The sequence below is a fragment of the Protopterus annectens genome, chromosome 2.part1 (genome assembly GCF_019279795.1).
Source record: "Protopterus annectens isolate FY-2018-M chromosome 2.part1, PAN1.0, whole genome shotgun sequence".
Lineage (NCBI taxonomy): Eukaryota > Metazoa > Chordata > Ceratodontiformes > Protopteridae > Protopterus > Protopterus annectens.
In genome coordinates this window covers 1,341,977,000-1,342,003,625 of record NC_056729.1, presented here as the reverse complement: position 1 = coordinate 1,342,003,625, position 26,626 = coordinate 1,341,977,000, and the positions used below count along the sequence as shown (strand labels likewise).

The window sequence follows — 26,626 nt, the reverse complement described above, 5'->3', positions numbered from 1 at the left end:
ATCACAAAAAACAAGACTAAACATTAACAATAAAACACTGAAAAAATATATTTCTAGAGTAAGAAAGTTATACGAAAAAACTTTATACGAGCCTGAGCCAGAAAAATGACACCTCGCAGCTGAAGCGGCAAACGAGATCTGGGTAGCTATCACTAGGCATCATGGGATAAGGAGTAGCCTCGAGCCAGTAAACAGCTCTCAAGCTATAGAAGATGGTCGAGTCGGAGCCGAGGATCCCCAACCAGCAAGAACGAAGGCGAGATAGACAACTTAACATTATATCTTACATTCCCTTATTCCACCATTTGAAGCTCATCCCAGTAACTAAATCAAAAATCTGTTTACAGAATAGTATTCACCCGGAAAACCATATATAATATCTAACATAGAGACTGAATAGTGAATACAGGACAGGAACATAAAAACATAAGTAAACTGTTGCATAATGAACATTTAGGAGAAGGTAGAGAAAATAAGGAAAATTGATAAACGTACCATTAATACATAAGTGTTCTAAATAGGGTCTATATTAGATCATCAAAGTGTTAATACTTCGAATGGTCTAATATCAACCCGAAAACAGCGAATGCTGAAAATAGCGAAGCTGCAGATAACCAAATTTTTTCCTAGGGAAAGAATTTGGTTGTCTGTTTCTGTGGCTTCGCTATTTTCAGCACTGTGGTGGAAAGTTACGGGTTGGGTTCAGGTAAGTGTGCAATTGTGTGGACGTTATGGCGGGGTATGTGAGTTAGGGTTAGGGCGCGGATGAGGTGAGTATGTGACAGTGACAGACTTTAGGGTTAGGGCGGGATATGTGACTTAGGGTTAGGGTGCGGGTGAGGTGAGTGTGCGATAGTGACAGACTTTAGGGTTAGGGCGGGGCATGTGAGTTAGGATTAGGACGCGGGTGAGGTGTGTGTGCGATAGTGACGGACCTTAGGGTTAGGGTTTGGGTTAAGGATAGTGGATAGATAGTACTGTATGTACAGTTTAATGTAGGGTTATATGTAGGATTTTAAGTGTATGTGTGTGGACTGTTGTTTTTTTTTTTGGTGTGCTTGTGTTGTGTGTGTGCTTCTCAGAACAGTGAATTTTTTCCCAGGGAAAAAAATTGTTGTTCTGAGCTTTCGATGTTTTTAGATTTCGTGGTTAGATGTTCGAGGTTGTTGTATTCGATGATCTGCTGTTTCGTTGAACTGATATAGACTCTTCTAAATATACTGTGGTATGGTGGTGCAGTGATTATCCCTGCTGTCTTAAAGTGCTGCCTCCTTTAGTATGATTCTGGCTGGGTTTTTATTTTCATTTTAGTTTGCATTTGTTTACTGCTGTAGGGTAGTGATCATATTTGACCTTTCACCTGTTTGTTATACACATAGACTGAAATACATGAGTAGAGAAAGGTTTGCTTTCAATGCAGCACATGCATTTCCATTTTGTGTTTCAGGTTTACTCCCACACCATTCATGTTATCAGATGATATAATGATGTTAAATGGCATAAAGAACTAGGGTCCCATCCAGGATTAGTTACTGCCCCACACCCATTGCTTGCCACTGCAAGCTGCAGCCCTCAGTGACCCTGAATTGTGCAAAAAAAAATATAAACTATGGATAGATGGAGCATGTTTAACACATTCATTGATGCAGCAACAGCTTATCCAACACCTTAACATTAACTACAGAGTTATCAGAAGCAAAAAGAAGAGCATTTCTATGTGACTGATAAACATGTAGCATGCAGTACTTAATACTTAATTCTTACTAGGTGATACAAGGACATTTTTCTAATGGTAAACTACAAACCACACAAAATATTTAACAAATTTCTGTATACTGAGCAAAAGGAAATGTCAAATGTTTCTTTCAAATCAACAACTAACTTCCCCCATGGAAGAATAAAAAAACAAACCGGAATAGTATTATAAGTAACCAAAAATAGTCTACTAGATACATGATTTACAATATAAACAGCATACTTACAAATTTAATTAAAAAATACATTTGTTTGATCTCAAACCCCATTTGACTCAAACCCCCCTCCTGTGCACCCAAACATCCCATTCATTTCCCCTGGAGGCACAACTCTCTTTGCCCATTCATTCCGCTAAGACTGAAGGTACAGCAGGAGCAGTGCCATCATCCATATTTCGGGAATTGAGAATTTTTGCTATATGGCTCTAACATTCCCCTGGGCATGCTCGCGGCATCTCAAGAAGAGTACAATGAGCATAATTTGTGATGAGTGTCTCACACTTCTGTGAGGGGCATCCGCAGTGCCTCTACCCCTTGAAGCAAACACCTTCTGGTGATCTCTGGTATCCAGCAGGGATTCTACTCACAGTCCAAAACCTCGCCATGCACCTCTCAACCCTACCCCAGAGAGATAGCTCCATTAGCGATCCTACTGCTACTCAAACCTGGGTGGCTGGGTTATAGTTAGGGCTTTACATCTCTATGAATTGGAGCTGGCAAATGATAACTTATTTGAATCAGTAGATATTTATATGTTCAGAATATATGTGGTACATTAACACATCTAACCAAATAATATGGTAAAAAACACCTACTCATTAGCTTAGAAACACACACAACACTGCAATGCCGAAAATAAAGCAGCCTTTAAATGTTCTTTAATTAGATTTGTTTATTTTATTTATTTATTTTATACTGAGTAGGCAGGTTAACCTGAAGACCCTTTTCAGGCATAACCCTAATGTTAATACCTCAACATTCATTAATGCAAACAGATCTGTGTAAAATGATTCTGTACAATTTATGTACACTATATTTTCAATATTATACATTAATGCATCATTTAAAAAATACAGTAAAATCATAATAAAGAATCAATTCCCTTTAGAAAACAACAGCAAACAAGAGTGATAACATCATTTAAAAAATACAGTAAAATCATAATAAAGAATCAATTCCCTTTAGAAAACAACAGCAAAGAAGATTTCAGATATTTTGGCAGAGGGATAGCATTACTGGATTTTCTCATGATTTGTAGCACATTTACAATTCTCATTTAGCACATAAGTTACAATAACATATATTATCCCTAGAGAATGGGGGCATCTGTTTTGACACCGTGTCTTGAGCTCTTACTAATTATACATCAACATCATGTTTTGCTCTGGCAATACACTCATTTAAAAGGTTAATACAGCAACAGGCTCTGAATTGATATGCATTTTCCTGAACAATAATAAAGTACAGTTGTATAAGTACACTTAGCATAACAACAGATATTAAAATGAACACTGCTACCGTAGCCTTAGCTGTATGAGCCTTAACTTTGCTTCAGGGCACATCCCAAGAGCTTAAACCATTAGGCTGCCTAAAAACACAGGTCTGAGTGCCAAGCCCTTCTAAGCTTTCATGACACCCAGAGAGGAAAACCAGATGGCATAATGGTTAAGGTGGTTTATGCTGTGGGCTGACTGTTTCAGTGGGGATGACTTTCCAATTGCTCATTCTACACTTCATGCACAAGGTTTGATCTTAATCTCCGGTCAATGCCTGTATGGAGTTTGCATGTTCTCTGTGTCTCTGTGGGGCTCCTCTCACATCTCAGAAACATGCTGAGTATATCCATCTCAAACTTACTCAAGAATGGAGTTGAGAGAAGCAGCACATACTCTCAGTGTTGCCCTATAAGGGAAGAGTTGTACAGATCTACTGGTTTGGGTATCTACTGTGATGCTCTGTATCCTCAAGACAGGAGAACACAGATCAAAGACAGCTCCCCATGACAGGGCTAGTTACTTGATGGTGTAAAATGTGACTATAGGTGACTCAGTCATGTTGACTAATGCCACTAAATGGGCATGAGTTTTCACTGGGGAAAAATGGGTTGAAGATCTGGCCTACTCAAACATATGTCAAGGACCCATGGTAATGTGAGGGATGTCATAAGGATTAGTGAGAGACTCATGTAAATCTGACTCCTGTGTACTAACAGAGAGGTATTTATAATCTCACCATATGCCCCACAGCAGAGTTATGATAATTAGGAAAGGACTGCACTCAGACAGCAGTTGCAGGACCTACTAGATAAAATAGGTCAACATGAATTGGTGTTGACAATGAGTGACTTGAATGCACACATTGAGAGACACAGAACAGAATATGAAGATTATCTGGGTACACATGGGTGGGGCAATAGGAATAAAGAAGGAAAGGCCATTATACACGTCTGTCTGGCAACACATGGTTTAGCAAGAGCAGCAATCACAAGATCACATACAAGAGTGGCCAACATGCAACCCAAGGTAGACTTCCTTCTAGTCAGGCAGGGGAGTAGGATCAGCAATTGGAAAGCCATCCCCAGTGAAACAGTCATCCAACAGCATAAACCACTGGTTGCCACAATCAGCTGCAAGTAGTGGTCAGAGACGGATCTAAGGCCAACAGAGACCAAGCTCAAGACCTGGAAGCTGACTGGTGAGAAAGCACAACACTTCAAGGCATTACTCAGGGCTCTAGCACCTTAAGAAGAGGAGGAAATAAGTGGAGTTCAAGAAGAATGGCACTGCCTCAAAACAACATATGTGTGAGGACTACAGAATAGCTATGTGGCCCAGCCAGGTGTGGAAATAAGATACATAAGGAAAGCTGGTGGTGGAATGCAGAAGTCCAGGAAGACATCAAAAGAAAGGAGTGCAGAAAAAAAACTGGAAGATAGAAAGGATAGACTAGGCTATGAAGGAATACTGGTTGGCTAACAAAAAAAGCTAAGAGAAGAGATGCGATAGCAAAGGCACTCTGCTAGCTTCTAGAAAGTGACTTGGTAGATGCACAAAGAAACTTTATCAGGTTGCAAGGGTTGCAAGGTAAAGACAGAAAGATAAACAAGAGAGTCAGACACCCTTCATTGGGGATGCCAGCAATGACCTGCTCACCAGTCTACAGGACATCAAAGGCAGATGGAATGAATACTTCCAGCAACTTCTGAATGAAAAAAAAAACACAAATGCTGTACTGCCCCAGACACAGCCTACAATGAAAGAAGAGGAGGAGCCCACCAAAGAAGTAAGAACAGCACTAAGGCAAATTTATTCAGGGAAAGCAGTAGGCTCAGATAATGTCACAGTAGATATGAAAAAAGATGTTGGGTGAGATAACGGAGAAATGGCTCCTGAGTGTACTCTTGAAGAGACAGGAGCATCCCACATGACTGGAGAATAAGTATACTAGTGTCAGTGTTCAATAACAATGGTGACATACACAACTGTGGGCAGTACAGTGATATCAAGCTCCTATCACACTGCATGAAAGTTTTGGAGAGAGTGACTGACAAACAAATACGCAGAGTAGTAGAAAGTAAGATGGGAGATAGGCAGCTTGGATTTAGATCAGGATGTTGCATAACTAACCCAATATCTGCAGTAAGACTGATAGTTGAGAAGAAGCTATAGATGAGGAAAGAGTCCAACTGGGCATACCTAGACTTAGAGAAAGCATATGACAAGGTCCCAAGAAAGCTAATTCAGGCAGTCCTGCAGTGGTTTGCAGTCCAAGAAACATTGGTAGAATTAGTGCAGACTATGTACAAGGACCCAAAGAGTCAAGTACTAACAGTGTTCAGTCTCACATAGGGATTCCCAGTGGGAGTTGGGGTGTATAGGGTTCAGCTCTGACCATACTGTTGTTCATACTGGTGATGGACAACATTAGCAAACAAGTCTAAAGAGATATATCAACAATATTACTGTATACATATGATGTGGCATTGCAGGCAGACTATGTGCAAGAACTTCAGAAAAGGACAGGGGAATGGAATGTAAAACGAAGAGCACGTGATGAAAATGAGTACAGATAAGACAGTTGTAATTGCAGTAAATGGGGAATCAGAAGCTGAGAGTAGAGACAGAAGAGCAGATAGTGCAGCAGGTTAACAGCTGCAAGTATCTGGGAGGGGGTTTTGAGGAGAAGGGAAGTCTGAATGAGGAGGTCAAGGCTAAAACCAACTGACACAGAGTGCAGGGACAGTGTATGACAAAAGAATGCCAAATAAGCTGAAACATAATGTGTACTAAAAAGTGGTACAACCAGAACTACTGTATGGTACAGAAATCGGGGCAGTAAAGGCAGATCAGTTGAGGAAGCTAGAAATGGTGGAGAAGAAGTACCTGAGGCAGGTGGTAGGATGCACACTGTAGGACAGACGAAGAAATGAGTACAATAACAGCAGAATCTAAAGTAGCTCCAGTTGCAGAAAATGTCACAAGAGAACAGATTAAGGTGGTTTGGGAATGTGTATAAAAGCAACAAATAATCTGTTGAAGATTTAGGATAGACAGGAAGAAAGCAAGAGGACATCTATGTGTCTATGGGAACTAGAAGGTGTTAAACGTGGAGAGTTTTACCCAGGAAAACAGGGCAGAAAATCTTGTGAGTTAAGTGGTGAATGAAAGTAAGCACGTTTTTACTGAGCTGATAATTTCTCCAGATACTACACTGCTGTACTTAGCGTTCATGGATTGCTGCTTGCAAGTGCTAATACTATATCAGTTCATTTCCTCACTGTAGAAAAGAGATAACTGCTACTCTCTAGCTCTGTTACTAAAACCACCTACAGAGATATAGAACTGAGTGTGTTGTTGCTGACACACTGCTACCTTTTTGAAAAAAAAATGTTTTTTCTGCTATGAGTAACTAAAGCAAGAATGTATAGAAATGCTACTAACTTAATGTGAGTCTAACAAAGAGTGAAGCTCAGACTAAGCATTCTAGACTTCTGTCTGGCAAATGGCTTGGTGGTATATTCTAGTGTGCATACAAATGACAAGAGTGGGGTCAGTCCTCCCAAAAAAGCCTGTGAATTCTTAATTTTCAACTGAATGTTCAACCCAAAGGCTTCTCTTTAACACACAAGGAAGCAGAGCCAGACACAGAAGCCAGACTCTGGGAATAAACTGAAATACGTGCTAAACCAAGTTTAAAAGAAATGCTTGAATAACAGTGGTAGAACTAGAAGGACTGATGAATGTTTTAAAGAAAGTGATATGAACTGCTATAAGTCTGCTTAACAAAGATGTGTATATTTATTTACTTATTTCAACTTTGTTGACAGGTTAGTGCCACTGGCCCAGTAGCTTCTTTTCAGTAGAGTCCTGAGATAGTATCGTAATGCCTATGTGAAGTGAATGCACTAAGCTACTAAGAGAAGTGCACTGGGAAATTGTGTATTACAAAGTATGTGCTTAAGAATACTGGTGAAAGAAACTACTAAATCTGTAAGTGAGGAGTGTGCTGAATTTTCAAACTGCAGAAAACAGCTGACTGCATTTTAAATACAGAAGTAAAACAAATGAAATGTAAAGCACTGCATTTCACTTACTTGTGAATTGGAGAAAAACTGGAAACTCTTCACATGTACCAATGTTGTGTTATTAAATGCAGTGTCGAACACGGATGTGCTTTAAAAAGTAAGGCAGTGACTGATTTATAGACTGTTGGAAAACATTTCTGGCAGTGCAAAGTTTATGTTCAGAAATAATAGTATACTGAAGAAAACCGAAAATAAGCCAAGATGTTCTGAAGTGTGTAGACAGTGCCCTGATGTTACATTGGCTTTCAGAAAAAAAATCTCAGGCAACTTTAAACTATATGCACTGAAAATGTTGGTTACACTACATGTTTTAAACTGCAGTCTAAGCAATGCAAGGACCCCCACTTTTCTCTTTTGCCCTTCTTTTGTTGCAACACACGGCAGGAATGTACTAGTTTATGGCTACTTCTCTAAATGGCATTTGAAGAAGAGGTTGCTTAGTCCCGTAGTATCCAATAAGCATTTATTTACTTACTACTGCTGACCATGTTATTCCCATTAGGGTTACTGTCTTTTAAAGGGAGAAATGAATGATATTTATAATGACTATGGGTAAATTAGCCACAATACCAGCATCCCAGGTCTCCGCTGAAAATGGACATGTATCCAGTCGGACTGTCCCGGTAAACAAATAATACTGAATCGCTGAGTGGACAAACACACAGAATAAATAGTGCAAAAAGAACTTCATGTGATTTTTGCAAAGCTATTATCATTATTATTATTATTATTATTATTATAGTTACTATTAAAATTATTAATAAACAACTAACTGAAAACAAAAGAACATTTGGAATTAGAATAGCTATGGTTATTCTGCAAAAATCTTTGGAAAGGAAAGAAAACAAGGACATGCCATTATGCGCCACTTCATGTAGGGGAAACTGAAAAAAACTCATCTAATGGAAAATCTGTCAGAATTATGTTACTCCAATGAAAGGCTGTACAAGAGCAGCACAGACTTATAGAATGAATGATAAAAACAGATGGAATGTCACCGTTCCAAATGTAACATCCTTTATGCTACTTTACAAGGTATATACACGGGTAGCCATCAGCAGTTCCAGGTTAATGGAGTCCTGTGATATATGAAAGCTACAAGGAAAAGGAGAATACTATAACGTCTTTGGCAACATTTTTTTTCTAAGCAGAAGTGTAGGGAGAAGGATTTTAGCTTAACTGACTCAGTTAAAATTATATAAAATACATTTGGGCCAAAAGAATTTACAGAATAGGTTCATAGGTAGGTAACTAGGCTATCTGCCCAAAGGCATTTATAAGCCAGAATGTGTTGGCTTTCACCACCCCCTTAGATTAATTCCCTGTGCCTCTGTGCAGCAGAGCCACTAAAGCGATTCCCGGGGTAAACTTTCTGTTTCCCATCCACTCGTCAAGGTTTCTTTTGAAGAGTGTTAGCGAGGAGCTCTGCCTAATGTAGATTGGAATCTTGTTCCAAAGCATGGGAAGTCTCTGGCACAGGAATCTATCCCTCTTCCTCTCGCATGATATTAAAAATTAATTTACCCCAAACTGAAGTATCAAAATTATTCTACTAAACTAATGAAAGACTGGCAACACATTTTTCCTGTAATTCATGAATAGAAATGTTCTATTAAATATGGTTTGATGAAGTTTCTTGATAAATCAAACACAAACCTTACAGAGAAAACACAAATCAGTAGCAAATTGCAAGCACCTTACTTAATTTTAAGGCAGAACAATCTAACACTTCACTAGAAAATGTATGAATTTAGCACTGGAAAGTACTCTTCTTTCCCCTAAAAAGAAACATCTAGGTTAGAACAAATATGTGGATGGAATGTAGAGACACTACACCCACATCAAGGAGGTGCAAGGGGGCTAGACACCTTCCCAAACTATGAACAAGTAAAACAGCACTATCTTTACAGAACATTTGATGCCTGCCTTGAAGATCATCTACTTTGTCTGCAGTTTACTAGAGGATTTTCTAGTAATGTTTTTTCTGCCATAATATCTGAAAACAAACAGCAAATTAACCTTGATACCCAGTTTTACATGGTACATTTGTAGTAAATAAATTTTTAAGGGATACATTTTCATACATAGGTTTTTCAAAAATAGAATTTCAGTGATGGCTGCTTTCTTGTCTCTTGCAAATGAGAAAAACAGACATTTGGTATTTTCTGTTCACCTAAATATATCTGACCATGTATGATTTGGTCAGTTACACTAGAACTGTGTAGTAGCTCTGATGAATACCAACAGCTTTATTTCAAATAATCACATTTACAGTTTCATAGGACTATTCTACTTTACATGTCTACATGCATTAAACAATGCAGAAAACTGAAAGAAAGCATTAAAATAATCAAGCTGAATACAGCACAGACAGATCACTTCAATTACAAAATAGATGTGTCTCAGACACAAATTATTTTAAAGTCCTGAATTAATCAGTAATACATTTGGCTGAAATATTGTCCATCCAGTAGGATGTAGTATTTGTTTACCCTAAATTTTTGATCTCAAGCTGCCTACAATGGGTTTCTTAGCACAAAACTCTGCCCACCACGATGGCCTTGATAACACCTCATTGCTCTGGAGAATTGTGGTCCAAAGGTTTTTGTAGATCTGCAAAGAAGACATAAATAGATTTTACATTAACTGGTAACAAAGAACGTGGAGATTAGTGGAAAACATACAAGTCACTGATAATTCAGAAGAAACTTAATATAAAATAATCTCCTTGTGCTCTGACTGAAGAGTGCTTCTCAAACAATCTGGAAATAAAGCGCTGATGTATTTTTTTGGCACTTTTTAACTTTTCAGAGTTCTGTCAGCAATGTCTTAATTTTTGCTTGACTGAATTATTTATATATTTGCTGGCATTGTTTTCTGTTTTCTGATCTATCCTGAAACTGCCCCCCCATTTGTGTGGTGTTGTTAAAGTTGGTAAAACCGGTCTAAAAGTTTTTGTGTTACCTGATTGCTTCAAGGCTTGCTGATATAAAAATAATCCCTGTTTGTAAATTCCTGCATACGATTGCTAGAATCTCCTTGTGTTCTGACTGAAGAGTGCTTCTCAAACAATCTGGAAATATAGCTCAGCCACTGATAAGTACATTTTTTGGCATGTTTCAACTTTTCAGAGTTCTGCACTGTCTTGATTTTTGCATGACTGAATTATTTATATATTTGCTGGCCACATTGTTTTCTGTTTCCTGATCTGTGCTGAACCCCCCCCCCCCCCCATTCCTGTGGTGGTGTTGTCAACGTTGGTAATACTGGTCTAACAGTGTTTGTGTTATCTGATTGTTTCAAGGCTTGCTAATATAAAAATAGTCCCCGTTTGTAAATTCCTGCATACTATTGCTAGAGTCTCCTTGGGTTCTGACTGAATAGTGCTTCTCAAACAATCTGGAAATATAGTGCTGATAAGTATATTTTTTGGCACTTTATAACTTTTTAGAGTTTTGCACTGTCTTAATTTTTGCTTGACTGAATTATTTGTATATTTGCTGGCATTGTTTTCTGTTTTCTGATCTGTTCTGAAACTGGTTCTCCCCCATTTCTGTGGTGTTGTTAAAGTTGGCACAACTGGTCTAACAGCTTTTTTGCTAGAATCTCCTTGTGTTCTGACTGGAGTGCTTCTCAAACAATCTGGAAATATAGCTCTGATAAATATATTTTTTGGCACTTTTTTTTAACTTTTCAGAGTTCTGCACTGTCTTAATTTGTGCTTGACTGAATTATTTACATATTTGCTGGCATTGTTTTCTGTTTTCTGATTTGTTCTGAAATTGGTCCCCCCCATTCCTGTGGTGGTGTTGTCAATGTTGGTAAAACTGGTCTAACAGCTTCTGTGTTATCTGATTGCTTCAAGTCTTGCTGATATACAAATAGTCCCTATTTGTAAATCAGTTGGTGGCTTTGCAGTTGCTTGCCCCTACTGTAAATTTAATCTGGGGCACTCCTAGTCTAGTGTCATTAGCTCATTCTACCTAATACAGAGAGAACATTTGAAAAGGCCAACCCACTTAGGTTCTTAACCATGAATTATCTTCTGCTACTCCTTTCTCTCTTTCCACTTTATAAAAAAAAAAAAAAAAAAAAAAAAAAACTTTGCTGAAATCTTTTGGTGTTCTGACTGAGTGTGCTTCTCAGCTGATAAATATATTTTTGGGCACTTTTTAACTGTTCAGAGTCGAATAAGACAATAATTGAATTCAGTTCAGAATACATTTTGAATAAATTGCTTTTATTTCAACTGCACTTGCTTTAATACTGCTACACTCTCTAGTGTGTCAGCTTGCACTACACTTGAATTATTTTTAGTGCTGTTTTAGCTGCTTTTCTGTTTTAAAAAAATTCTAAGCTTGTTTCCTGCCTTTCCTGTAATTAATCTAGTCCAGATACAGATTTGTTGCATCCAGGACTGTTTGTAAACTTCTGAGACCCCCCGCCCCAGGCCATTCTGTGTTGGAGGGAAGCCTTCTAGCTTATCAATGGGAGTGGTAAGCACTAGGTATCTACCACAACAGGAGTGGTTTCTGGCCCAGAAATTGTACTTTATTGGCCATTTGGGCAGATTTTCCATCTCTTTCAAATTTCTGGTTTAAAAGCCTGTGTTTGTGCTTGTTTCCCACCTTTACTGTAACTAGTCTAGTCCAGATACAGATTTGCTGTATCCGGGACTGTTTGTAAACATATGAGCTTCCCCAGACTTTCTGTATTGGAGGGAAGGCTTCTAGCTTATCAGCGGGAATGGTAAGCACTAGGTACCCTATCTACCATAAGAAGAGTGGTTTCTGGCCCAGAAATTGTAGTCTATTGGCCATTTAGGCAGTTTTTCCATATTTTTCAACTTTCTGGTTTAAAAGCCCACATTTGCACTTGTTTCCTGCCTTTCTTGTAACTAGTCTAGTCCAGATACAGATTTGCTATATTCAAGACTGTTTGTAAGCTTCTGAGCCTCGCAAGCCTTTCTGTGTTGGAGTGAAGCCTTCTAGCTTATCAGTGGAAGTGGTAAGCACTAGGTAGGCTATCTGCCACAAGAGGAGTGGTTACCAGCCCAGAAATTGTAGTTTATTGGCCGTTTGGGCAGTTTTTCAATCTCTTTCAACTTTCTGGTTTAAAAGGCCGCATTTGCATTTTTCCCACCTTTCTTGTAACTAGTTCAGTCCAGATAGAGATTTGCTGTATCCTGGACTGTATGTAAGCTTCTGAGACTCCCCAAGCCTTTCTGTGTTGGAGGGAAGCCTTCTAGCTTATCAGTGGGAGTGGTAAGCATTAGGTAGCCTATCTACTGTAAGAGGAATGGTTTCTGGCCCAGAAATTGTAGTTTATTGGCCATCTGGGCAGTTTTTTCATCTCTTTCAACTTTCTGTTTTAAAGCCCGAGTTTGTGCTTGTTTCCCGCCTTTCCTGTAACTAGTCCAGTCCAGATACAGATTTGCTGTATCCAGGACTGTTTGTAAGCTTCTGAATGGTGCCAAAGTCTGCTCTTCAATTTTTCCCTTAGATCTGGGGTTCATATTATAACACCGAATGTTGAAAACAGCGAACGGTGTTTCATCGACACATATTCAGTGAACACTGAAAATGTCGAAACCACAAAACAGTGATTTCTTTCCTAGGGAAAGAAATCGCTGTTTCAACTCCCCTCAAAAAACATTAAACACTTCCAAACACATACACACATACCCTAACCCTAATTATACCCCCCTAAAAACCAGTAAACAACTAAATACACATATGCACGTAACCCAACCATACATCTAACAAAAAAAAAAAATAGTAAACATATTGAAACATATGCACTTACCTTAACCCACACCCTAACCCTAAGGTCAGTAACTCTCGCACATTTACATAAACAGTTCTAAACACAAACACACTTACCTTAACTCTAATCCTACCCCCCAAAACAAAAGTAAACAGCTAAAAACACACACACACACACACGTAACTCAACCATACATCTAACACAAAATAAAAAACATTAAACACATTCATATATATGCACTTACCTTAACCCGTACCCTAACCCTAAGGTCAGTAACTGTTGCACAATCACGCTTGGGAGCTATACTGGACAAGGGACCAGACTACACTCCAGAAAAGGCAAAGCAACGAAGTGGTCAAGCAACTTCTTTCCCAGGGAAAGAATTCGCTGAACAGCCGCTTCGCTGTTTTGCCTGTTCGCCCTACATGTGTCGACGAAAACGCATTCGACAAAATTCATTTTTGTTGTTCTACTATGAACCCTAGATCTGCTAGTTCTCTCCTCTTCTACACTTTCACTAGCTTATTAGCCTAGCACTTTACCAGACCTCTTGTAGCAATTATTGTAGCACACTACAAGGAAACAGCTCCAGTACTTATTATTAATGCCCACCCCTCCAGGCATGCCTAATGGTCAGTTCCCTGTGCTTTCTCCTACTAGCCTGGTGAACTTGGGCATTCTGAGGCAATATAGAAACTGCCTCATGTACACTGACAACCCTCTCCTCTTACCTCCCAACACTCCGACTTGCGAGAGATGCACTTACATATCAAAATTGGAAACCACGCACTCTCCAGCCAAGACCGGAATAGCTGGTCAAGAGGAGAAGGCCAACACTTGCACCACACCACATGGAACACATAGCCCTCCAGAACACACACCAGCACTGCTTTCACATAAAAACACAAACCACACACCCACCTTCACAGAGGCTCTCAATAAAAATCTACCCAAACAGCAGAGACCTCCAAGGAAGAAACACAATCGACCACCACAACACAACACTAATCCCGAGACACATAACTCTCCTAAACAGTGTCCCCCTCAACCAAAGACCCTAAGGCAAAACAGCATGCTCAACACACTAGTCATAGGTGACTCAGTAGTGAAGCACACTGATGTCCCACTTACTAGGTTGAATAAGGAGAAAGTAACAGTCAGCTGCCTGTCAGGTGCCAGGATCCACCACATAACGCACACACTCAGGTCCCACAACAACAGGTACAAATATGACTTGGTCATTGTATATGTGGGTGTGAATGACCTGAGATGTACCTCCGTGGACTACATGAAAAGAAACATGGAGGAGCTCTCGGATTATGTAGCGCAGGTGGGTATGACCCTAGCCCTGAGAAGCATCCTACCATCACTCAGAATTATACCACAGTACAAGCAGAAAGTGATTGATTTCAACAACTGGCTAAGTTTCTGGTGTCATTCAAAGGGGATCCAGTATCTGTCTGGCTGGGATGACATAACTGACAGACCTCGATGCTTTGCCAGGGATGGCATGCATCTGTTACCCCTGGGCTTCTGGATACTGGCCAAGGCACTTGCCACCCCTATAGTGCCTTTTTTGGTGATGTTCCAAAGACCAAATTACTACTGTAACAGCTACAAACAAATGCAATCTGAGGGTTATGCTGTTCAATGCTAGAAGTCTAAATCTCAAAATGCGTGAAGCACTCCTTAAAATGGAGAACAATGACATTTGTGCTGTAACAGAGACCTGGTTCAAGGCAGCAGGAAGCACCCCTGCACTACCAGGCTATAACTCATTCCACATCTTTTGGCCCTAGAACTTGGACCGAAGCTCAAACGGTGGTGGTGTTTCCATATTTATAAAGGATGTGCATACCTCCAAACTGGTAGCTCAACATAACACAACTGAGATACTTCAGGTGCAGCTAACACTGGGTAAGGCAACGATTCAGATCGTAGCCTGCTACAGGTCCCCAACCATGTCCCAAGACTTACACTCCATGTTCCTAAGCACCCTGGAGAATACTGGAGTCCAACCTAACACTCTCATACTGGGTGACTTCAACTACCCCTCCATTAACTGGGAAAACTACTCATGTACCAAAACACTTGCCCAACGTTTCCTGGAATTTATTAATTCCAATGCCCTGGACCAGCTCGTTCTTAGCCCCAACAGAGGTAGCAACATCCTTGACCTGGTCATTACTAACATGGGCGACCGCTGCTCTACACCAATAGTCAACTCCTCCCTACTGGTTAGATTCGACCACAAACTAATCACCTTGGAAATACACATTAAATCCCCGCAAAGGTAACCACCATGAAAAACTTCTCCAAACCTAACTCTGGGCTCCTAAAAATAGAGGTGGCTAACTTCATGGCACCCATGCAAATGGAGAATAGTTGTATGACCGCCGAATCATATAACAATGCACGACATGAACACGTACACAACATACCCAATAGAACCATGATGCTCTCCTCAAAAAAAGGAAGCCAATCTGGTGGTCCCCTGCCATAAACAAATTCTGCAACAGAAGGAGGAAACTGATGCAGAATAAGGTGAAGTCCCAAGACTGGAAAAACTCCCTTATCAGCCTCAACAAAAAGTTGAGAGCCCTCATCAAATACTCCAAAGCTAGCTATGAAAACAGAATTGCAGCAGATAGTAAAGACAACCACAAGGCCTTCTATAGTTATGTAAATAATCTCCATGGCAATACCCAGACTTGCTCTGAGCTACTGCACAATGGCACCCCCTATAGCGAGCCAACAGATATTGCCAGTATACTGGCTGACAGATTTGAGTGCAACATTACCCCTCCCCCCCAAAGGACCAATCACAACGCCAGCAGATTGCCAGGTACCTAGTATTACTGCTGCACAGGTTAAAACAGCAGTGTCCACAGCCAAGAATACAGCTTCCATGGGACCTGACAATATCTCTGGCTATGTTCTACATGAAGTACAGAGTGAACTGGCACCTCACCTGTGTGCCCTGTTCAATCACAGCCTCACCTCAAGCTTTGTCCCTATCGAATGGCGCACTGTTACAGTCATCCCTCTCCACAAAGGAGGAGCGGCTACAGACCCTGGGAACTATTGCCCCATTAGCCTGATGAGTCTGATATGCAAAGCTATGGAATGCATCATCATGGACCTAATAAACAAGGATATTGGGAATCTCCAAACTCTAGATCCCACACAGTTTGGTTTTGTGAAGGGTAGATCACGCCTGCTCAACTTGGTAGACTTCTTTGAGTCAGTCACCAGAGCTGTGGATGAGGGCAAGGTAGTTCATACAGCCTACCTTGATCTGGCCAAGGCCTTTGATACCACTGATACCATTCCCTACTCAGAAATCAAAGAAAAACTCAGTAAGCTAGGCATGAACCACTATATCACTAGGTGGGTTGCAAACTGGTTCACAGATAGAACCCACAGTGTGAAAGTAGCTGACTCTCAGGCTGCCGGCCAGTCAGGGTTTGGTCCTGGGTCCTCTCCTATTTGGTATCTACTTCTCTGAAGTCCAGGCCAACACAAAGGATCTCTGGTTGACAAATTTCACAGACGATTGCAAGTTGGGAGCTATTATTAACTCCCCAAATGATGTTGACATCCTACAGAAAGGCCTCACTGAGACCAATGACTGGTGTCAGAACCATGGCTTTAAGTTCAATGCCAAAAAATGTGTTGTCATCCCCTTTGGGAAAAACCCGATTCCCATGAATTACCACATCGATGGTAGTCCACAGAACACAGAAGGTGTTATAAGAGATCTGGGAACACAGGTTGACAGCAACCTCTCTTTTGAACACCACATTGTCACTGTAGTCAGAAAGTCCTTCTATGTGGCACATTTCAATAGTAAGGGTTTTGCATCCAGGAAGAAAGAGGTCATTGTCTCCCTCTACTCTTCCCTCATTAGACCAATCATCAAGTACAATGCCCCATTTGGCATGTACCTCACTAGACACCTACAACAACTGGAGAGGCCACAAAAATACATCACAAAGAGGATACTAGGCCTTAAACACTTGTCCTATATGGACAGACTCAAAAAACTCCAACTATTCTCTCTCATATCGCCTACTTAGAGGCGATCTCTGCTTGACTTACAAAGCCATGCCTGACCCAGCTCTGTTAGAAATGCTATATCTAAAGAAATCCCAATCCCTCCACACCACACGCTTCAGAGACCTCAACCTCATTACCACATGCATCCCAAACATGTCAAGCAGAGCACCTCACATGTCAAGCAGAGCACCCCACTTGCCCTCTTCAATAGAAATGTTGATGAGCGAATCGGAAATAGAAAGTTCACCCCTGGGATGACTCCAATTGGCTCTACTCGACAGAGGCACTGGGAACTAAGATTGGGGTATCATGCCAGGGTAATCCTATTGGCTAGGCTTGTAAAGGCTCCAGGGCCATTAGCCTAGTACACACCTATGAACCTATAACATTAAAAAAAAATCAACAAGTATAAAAGCTGAGCTTACAAGAACAGTAAAAAATACTTAGCAGGGTATTGTCACTTTGTCAAGAGTGGCCTGTATACTTAAATAATACAGCAATATGACCACCACATATGGATCTCTCTACAGCTGGTAGGTATACTACACTATATACAACTAATCTGAATAACTAAAGTGGCCTGTATATTTAATTAGTGCAGTGTAATTCCTGCCATATCTGATAATCCTACAGCTGACAATGGTAATGGATTATATACAGATGATAAGAATACTTTTTCAATCATTACACATTTTCAAACTGCTATCTCCAGCAAAATAAAAAGTGGCAGATGGCAAGTCCAAACAATTAGCATGATTGGAAACAAAAGTAGAAGCCTTTGGTAGAGTAATTCTGATGGAAGACAATGCTTCTTTTCAAACCATTCTGAAGTTTGCCACAATAGTTTCATTGCTGAAATAATTGTTTCAGAGTTTCAGAGACAGTCCTAGAAAGCCACCATTCATATGACTGAAAAAACTCTTGCAAAGAAAATACTCTTAAGAGTGATACAATCACCTTAAAAGAAAAAATATATTTCTCCATGTAGCAGGGTCAGAGCCCTTCCTTACACTCGGTCAAAACAACTGTCTTTATTCTAAGACTTTTTTTGTGAAAAACACTCATAGTGTTTCATTACGCTATTTGTGTGAGATCACCTTGAGCTTTCATTACCAGTTTTTACATTTCTCCACTGATGTGGTATCACTCATTTAGTATATTTAAGTAAGAAGTTATAATCCCTCACATGGGGAATGCAGGGAGCTTGACTAGTTTCTTTTTTGGTATCATTTTTGTTTGAAGTATAAAAAACTGATAAAATGAAACAAATGCCTGTAATTTCTACTTGTTTTGTTGTGGTTTGTTCAATTTGCAACACTAAATCATTTCTATGAAATGTTAAAAAATTATACTTATAGAAATCTTATAGGAGGTGGGAGGTTGACATAATAGTTAAGGTGTTTGTCTTACAGACATAAGGTGCAGGGTTTGATTCACACATGGGGTAACTGGCTAGGCTTAAAATGGCCCACAACGGCAGTTCGCCTAGTACTATTTATGAATCTATGAACCTATGAAGGTTCATAGGTATGTACTATGCTAATGACCACTGGGGTCGTTTTAAGTCTAGCCATGCATCGCAAATCTCTGACAAGTTCTGGTACCATTGGTAAGTGTAAGCAGGGGCTTGGGAAATGAAACATTACAAGCAAGAGCATGGGATATGAATAAGAACACAAGGGAAGTATGGAAAACAGCCTCTAACTCACTCCTTGCAATGACGTTTGGGAAACAAGTGCGTGTGTGTGTGTGTGTGTGTGTGTGTGTGTGTGTGTGTGTGTGCGCACGTAAATCTTATATGTCAGTACTGGACTACTGTGCTGTCTCAAAAACAGGTCATAAAACTTTTGCATGGTAAGGTCAGACTCATCAGTGAAGTTTATAGTTTTAGTGAGTTTTAGAATAATTTTGATGATTATGTAGGGCACGCCGTGGCTCCTGCTTCCTCACAGGGGTGCAGCGAACTAATAAGCTTAGCCGCAAAATAAACCGCAAACTAATAAGCTTAGTTACTAAGCTTATTAGTTTGCGGTTCATTTTGGGCCGCTAGACAGTTAACTATAGATGACTGCCAATGCCTGGTATACAGCATTGTATAAAGGGAGCCAGTCAAATATAAAGCAGTAATGAAAAGGCCATGCTGACATGTGGAAGTGAAATCCATTTACTAAAGAGAGGAAAGCAGCATTTGTATCTGAAAAGGTATGGCAGAGTGCATAAGAAATGTTTTAACAGGAAGCACATGCATGCAGTTATCAGGCTGCGTCAAAGCAGAATCACAATAAGTTAGGACTTTGGGAACGGATGGGTATGACATTCTAACGGTGATGAACTGTGGCTGTTGATAAAGGAAGTATGCTGCAATGATGAAGTTGTGATGGCAGACAGTTTAACAGGATTTGCTTTTTTTTCCATAAGTTGTTTTTATGATGAATTTTATTAACTATTTTATTATTAAGGCAATTTTTATGACATGATTAAAATGAATTGTTGTCTTAAGAAGCTAAGTAATGAGGAAATATGAGAAGAAATCTGCCTATCATTGTTTAAAACATTTAAATGGTATTAGTGAAACAGGCAGTGGAATCTGGGGAAAAAACATGTAGGTTCAAGGTCAGATAAAGAGCAAGTGAAAAGAATTGGCATAAATAGCTTAATGAGTATAAGCTGCAAGTGTTTTTTTTCCAAAGCAAACAAGTTTCATGAAAATGGAAAATGATGAGTACTTTTCAAACTTGTCTATCAGTTGGAACATGTAGACTCAATCAACATATGACAGGATGGTACTGGAAAATAGAAATGATTACATATTTTGATTAAATGAAGATGTGTAGTCTAATAATGTCATTTAGAAGCTTTAAATGTGAAATAGTGGAATAATGGTCAGGAAACAAGGAATGGTACAATAATGCATAACCGTAGTAAATGTTAATGATATTAAAGAATGCATATGTGGTACTTTTATTTTCCCAGGACTTATACAAAAATTATATCTATATATATCTATATCTATATATATATATATCTATATATATATATATATATATATATATATACATATATACATGATTTTGTCTGTACACTAGTAGTAGAAGTATTAAAGTTGAATGAACTGGTAGCAGACACAGTTGCTGTAGACTGCAATATTTTAGTGTCAGGCAGCCAAAGATTAGCATGTTAGTAAAAGACACAAGAAATTACAAGCATGGCATTGTTATTGGAATAGTTGAAGTACTGAGGTCTGAATGGCAAGAACAGTAATAATCCCCACCATATATCTTGGCCACACTGATTTAATTATGACCAATGCAGTTTACAAGTGAATAAATGATGATGGGAGTGGATAATCCTGTATAACAAATGGTCAAGCAACAACTACTGCTATTACTCATCAGACTCATTTAAAAAGGTCTTTGTTACATTTTTAAATAAGTCTATTCTGTAAGAGCACTTCTAGAAAATCTCAGTGGTGTCACCAGAGGTCTTTGGTCTTGGTTGTCTTGGTGAGCTCAGCTGGAATGTGCCTACTTCTGCTTGAGACCAAGGTGGAACTAACAAAATAAGTGATTAGGCTGGCATCCTGCTTCTGGGTTATGGCTGGGGAGACCAAAAGTTGTAGTTTTCCATTTTGCTCATTATGTTGCTGTTGTGAGAAGGTTCATTAATAATACCATGCTTATAAAAAAAGAAGTTATGTCTTACCATAACGTTCCATCTGTATTGTTGATCCTCGTTCAGTCATTACGTACAGGTATCGGTTCCGACCTCGGAACCGAGCCGGTCATTTTCCAAGCTCGCGTCAGCTTCAAACTCTCAAGCTAAACTCTTACCCATAATCCCCCTCTCCCTGTTACCTCAGATTGAGTTTGCAAGTTAAAGAAGGTAGAGGCTACCTCTGGTCAAATAGTCTAAAATAACTGGATGGTGAGATCCACTAGAAACCACAGGAGGGGGAAGGAGGGAGGGTCATAATGACTGAACGAGGATCAACAATACAGATGGAGTGTTATGGTAAGACATAACTTCTTTATCTGATATTGTTAATCCACGTTCATTCCTTATGTACGGGACAGAGTCCCCAGCTACCTCTATTCCTGGGAGGCTCTCATGGAAGGACATTCCTGAGCACCATAGAACCGAAAGCTGCTCTTCCCCTGGAGGCCAAATCCAATTTGTAATGACTAATGAGGGTACGAGGCTTAGCCCAAGTTGCAGCTGCACAGATGTCATGTAAAGAAGCTCTGGCATGGAAGGCAGCAGAAGTTGCCACCGACCTTGTAGAATGAGCTTTCATGGTAGTAGGTAATGAAATATTATGTTGTGTGTAGATAAAGGTCACACAGTCCTTCAATCATCTAGCTAATGTGACCTTAGCAACAGCCGATCCTAATCTAGGTCCAGAAAAGGCCAAAAATAACTGGTCAGATTTACGAAAGGGTTAAGTCCTGTTTAGGTAAAAACAGATTTGCCTATGTATATCAAGGATATGTAGGCAATACTCTCCTCTGTTTGAATGGTTGGAAAAGAAAACTGGCAATTCAATGGCTTGATTAATGGACATTTCAGAGATCACTTTACGCAGAAATGATGGATTAGTCCTCAGAGACACTCTGTCTTTATGAAAGATCAAGTATGGACTCTTGATACATAAAGCTTGAAGTTCAGAAATACATCTGGCAGAAGTAATAGCGACCAGAAACAACGTTTTCCATGACAAATACTTGAGGTCGCAAGAAGAGGCTGGTTCAAAAGGTGCCATTGTCAGAGCTTGTAGAACTAATGATAAATCCCATGGTTGAATATGTTCTCTAAAAGGTGGCTTCAGATGATTCACACCTTTTATGAAGGTCTTGCACAATTCATGAGACATAAGAGAGGAATCTTGGATACCCTCATGAAAATTAGAAATTGTACCCAAATGAACTCTAAAGGTAGAGGCCGATAGACCCGACTGAAACAGATCGGCCAGATAATCTAGTATTATCGACACTGGTGCTGAAAAAAGGTCTATTTGTTTATCTTTCAGCCAATAAGTAAATCTTTTCCACTTGCTCAGATAAGTAATTCTAGTAAAAGACTTATGAGAAGCAATAAGAATATCACGTACTAGCAAAGAAAGATCATTCTGCCTGGCAATCAAGGGAATTGGAATAGCCAAGCCGTTAGCTTCAGGCTGTTCAGGTTGGGATGAATCAGGTTCTGTGGGTGTGAGATCAACTCTGGGACTGGATGGAGAATCCATGGTCGATCTAGTAGGTGAAGCCAAATGAATGGGAACCAAATCTGTCGTGGCCAATATGGTGGCTCTCTCTCTCTCTCTCAGTCACCTCTCTGTTTCAGGATTTCAAGGATATCACCAAAGGATACATCAGAGGGTGACCAAGGGGATCCTTCCCCCTCATCGAAATCTGTCTCTTCAGTGAGAGACTCCTCTGTGGAGTCCATGTTCTTCCTCTTACACAAACTTTTCCGGTGGACCTCCTCAGTGGGAGAAGCTGGGGAAGAAAACAGAAAAGGGGATTCCTGAGGGAATATGTCCTGAGGCCCTTGCACCCGGTGTCCGCTAGGTGCAACTTGTGAAACCAGTGTACCAGAGGCGGGCGGAGGTATAGACAGTCCGGTATCGCCAGCAGCAGCAAAAGCCCTCTCCATCAGTTGGAAGACTGGTCCACCCAGAGAGGAGTGTATGTCAAGGACAGGGGGCACTCCTCCCCTAAGTGACTCAGTCTGCCGACTCGGAGTCCCTGGATGGCTGTGGAGCAGCAAGCTATGCGTATCACAGCTGACATCCTGGGTCATAGCAAAACTTTCCTGCCACGAAGGCAACCGCGGTTCCTTAGTGAGATCCAAAAAGGGAACCGCAGAAGGGGAAGACTGTACTATATCCATGGACTTCAAAGGCAATGAGGGAGGAGAATAAGAGGGTGTCTGGAGATGGGTGATCACCTCCCAAGGAAGGATAGTTCCTGGGGGGTGGAATACCTTTGGCCAAGAATGCCTGGTCCACAAGACGCAACACATCATGTTCAGAAAGACTTCTAGTGGACCTCACAGAGACTGAGCGAGAAACAGGCCTGTCCACAAATGAGGTAGACTCGGTGCCCATCTCATCTAATCGCACTGAAGACAACGGTGCCGAAAAAGACTGAACTACTGTAGTCTGCACCGAAGAAGTCATCGGTGCTGATGTCATTGTGTGCACCGAGACAGGGATCGGTGCCGTAGTGGTTGTTGGTGCCGAAACTGGAATCGACAAAACTGAAGTCAGTAATAAAGGCCTTGGTTCCGAGGAAGATCTCGGATCCGATGCGGTCAAGGTCTGCACCGACTGTATGGTCGGTGCTGATACAGTGGTGAAGGTCTGAACTGAGGAGCCCCTCGGTGCTGATATGTAGAAAGCTGCAGGAGAGGATGGAGCCGAAATCACTAATGGAACCGAAGGCTTCAGTGCCAAAGGTCTGGGCACCAAAAGCACTGGGGCTGACAGAGAGCTCCGGAGCTGAAATTTTAGCCTTTTTAGATTTTGGTTGTTGAGAATCCCCAGCCGGGGATGAAGTCAAGGATTTAGCCTTAGTAGAAACATGCATTTTCTTATGGGCTTTAGGAGGGGTTGAGACCTCTGACCCAGAAATAGCCTCTGAAAAGGGAGATTTTAGAAGTCCCTTCAGTATCAGTTTATTTTTTCCTTTCTAACAAAGTTCTGTTAGAAATGTTATCACATATAGTACAAGGTGGTTCAACAGACAAATGGGAAGCTCCCAAACAGAAAACACATAAAGAGTGTGCATCAGAAGTAGGCAGTTTGTGTCCACAATCAGAACACCGCTTAAATCCCAGACTGCACTTTTTATCTGCCATATTAACAAAACAAAAAGTACCAACAATGGCACCAAAAATGTACCCGAAGGTATGAAAAAGAGAGGAAAGGGATTACCAACAATGGTAAGGAGAAAATACCTCGCGGTAACAAGAGTAAGTAAAGGACAGACAAGAAAACTGAAAATATGAACGGTAGATGCGATAGGGCAAGAGATAATATAATATGAACTTTTCTGACAGAAAAGTAATTTGTAAAGCAATTAAACAACAATTGACTGTACTTAGCTCAAGAGAAGTAGCCTGACACGACCGGATGGCAATGCGGCAAACAAAATCTGGGGTAACAGGGAGAGGGGGGGATTATGGGTAAGAGTTTAGCTCGAGAGTTTGAAGCTGACGCGAGCTTGGAAAATGGCCGGCTCGGTTCCGAGGTCGGAACTGATACCCGTACATAAGGAATGAATGAGGATTAACAATATCAGATTAATAATTATCAAAAATAAAAAAGAAAGGACTCTGCTCAAACTTGGTTCTTTTTGTTCATTGGTTCCTTTACTCTAAACGACCCTCTCAAGGGAGTCAAAGTGGTACCAGAAAATGCTGCGCGTTACCGTTTCATAGCGAAAGACAGACTCCAACCTGAAGGGATCCAAAGTTTGAGGATGTGTGAGCGGCTAAGGTTTGAAAGTACTTGCTCTAAGATTAGGAACCTAGGATAGCAAAAGAAGTATGTAAACACTGTAGTAGTCTGTTTTTCTGAAGTATTATTATTCAAAAGGTAACTTACACTTTAGCAAGTGCTAAAACCCTCTTTATGTAGACTCATATCAGATATGTCAAAAATGAAATTACTGTGAGTTTTAATTAACAGAGAATTTTATGACTGCATTTATTTGCTGACAGGGAAAATGGCAATGTTAAAATTGCTTATTTGACCTAGAGCTGTTTTAGGTCAAAACTGGATACAGAAACTGAAGTATTTACATTGATGCATTCTTGTGTTTATTCATCGTCAAGACAGAATTCTACGCTGCTGATGAGTAAAGGGGCACAGAATATCACCTGCAGTGAGTCTGCATGTATTTGACAGGAAGTTATCTGTCTGTCTGTCCCTCCAAGAATTGGAGGCACCATTCTTGTATTTTTACCTGAAATAAGTCAGTCTAGCTTCATGCATCCCTCAGTTTCCACCAGTACTGACTATTGCCTAACTTCAGATAAATATCCGTGGAGGAGAGGCGCCAACTACTGTACCATGGGAGGGAGTCACAGCCAAGTTTAAGACAGTATGCCAGCAGTGGTGAAAGGGTCAAGCCCGATTTGGGGACTGCTTTGGCTATTACTGGTTCTTCCTCACACTTGTCACTGTGCCACTGAAGAAGGTAGGTCTTTGGCAGTTTTGCTCCCACTGTGTTGTTGGGATGTGCAGAATTACTCCCTTCATTAAAGGGAGTTCAAGCCTTGCTAAAAAATGTATGTACTACTGACGAAAGCCTTGTTGCTGAAACCGGTCTAGTTTCAGTTGGAATAAAGTTTGTTTTGTATGGATCCTCCAGGGTGCTGGCTTCTTCTCTTGTTCATTTACCTAGCTTACTTGCCGAGCACCAGCCTAACTTGCTAGCTTTCTTCTTGCTACATGGATTGCTAAAAAATGGCTCTCGGGATTCACGCAGAGGTGGTGAGGACTGTAGAATAGCATTAGAGTGTTGTGAAAGTTTTTTAGGATTGGAGATATGTGCTTGAAGCTTGACAGTTTATTGGCAGAGAGGAGCATCGCTAGCACCACGTAACAAGTGCTCATATTTATGTTTAGTATGTGTGTTATTTATTTTTACCTAACTAATCCTTTTAATTAAAAAAATTATTAGCTATTTCGCAAAGTATACTTGTTAGAATTTGACGGGGGGGGGGGTGTCTTGGGAAAACGTGGATTCAACAAGGGAGCCGAGAATCGAAAATGTTTGGAAACCACTGGTCTAAGGTATCAATAAAAGAAACATCTTCTATAGGAGGAGCAGGAAACAGTGTCTATATTTCCAGAATATCTATCAAGACTAGTGATTCAAGCAATCTCATCTGAGGAAGTTAAAATATCTTTATCTTCATCTTAAATAAATGAAGGCAAAGACAAACCCTTTTACTGTTTTATAACCCTTTTGATAAAAGTCATGATTATTAATTAAGACACATTGGGTTGCTGCAGCAGCTTAAAACATCCCTACACAAATATTATATAATTGAATATAGACTGACAGGATATTCAGATCATTGGAGTTTCAAGAAGGTCGAAAGAAGAGGTTATTTCTGGCTTATCAATACCTGCCATTAGGTCTTATGCCCCTTTTCAAGGTGGGACTGGCCAGTCATACCAGGAGTGAATATATGAGTGCCCATTCAGTTGTCATTTCCTTTTAAAGGCAGACAGTGTGTCACACTGCTTCATTTGGAGAGGACGTTTGCTCCACAGAAGAGGCAGGCACTGGGAGACAAATCATTCCCTCCATGTTGTCCTACTTATTTGCTGGAAATGAGTTAGATTTCTGGCCATAATATTAGTGGGACTGTTTAATTTTTGATAGTACAAGACTTCTTGAACAACTGGATTCCTTATTGCTCTATAATCAAATCACCCTTAAGGAGTCAA

The 26,626-nt window shown here is 40.3% G+C and overlaps 1 protein-coding gene across 1 annotated transcript in view; it reads right to left on the bottom strand.

The window, feature by feature from the left end:
- Nucleotides 1–9,567: 9,567 nt before the first annotated feature.
- The window catches only part of ACOX3 (acyl-CoA oxidase 3, pristanoyl), a 1,839,061-nt gene continuing 1,822,002 nt past the window's right edge, over nt 9,568–26,626 (bottom strand). Inside the window, exon 18 of the mRNA XM_044062802.1 lies at nt 9,568–9,951. Coding sequence (XP_043918737.1) covers nt 9,832–9,951 — 120 coding nt within the window. The 3' untranslated portion in view covers nt 9,568–9,831. The remainder of the gene's footprint in view (nt 9,952–26,626) is intronic.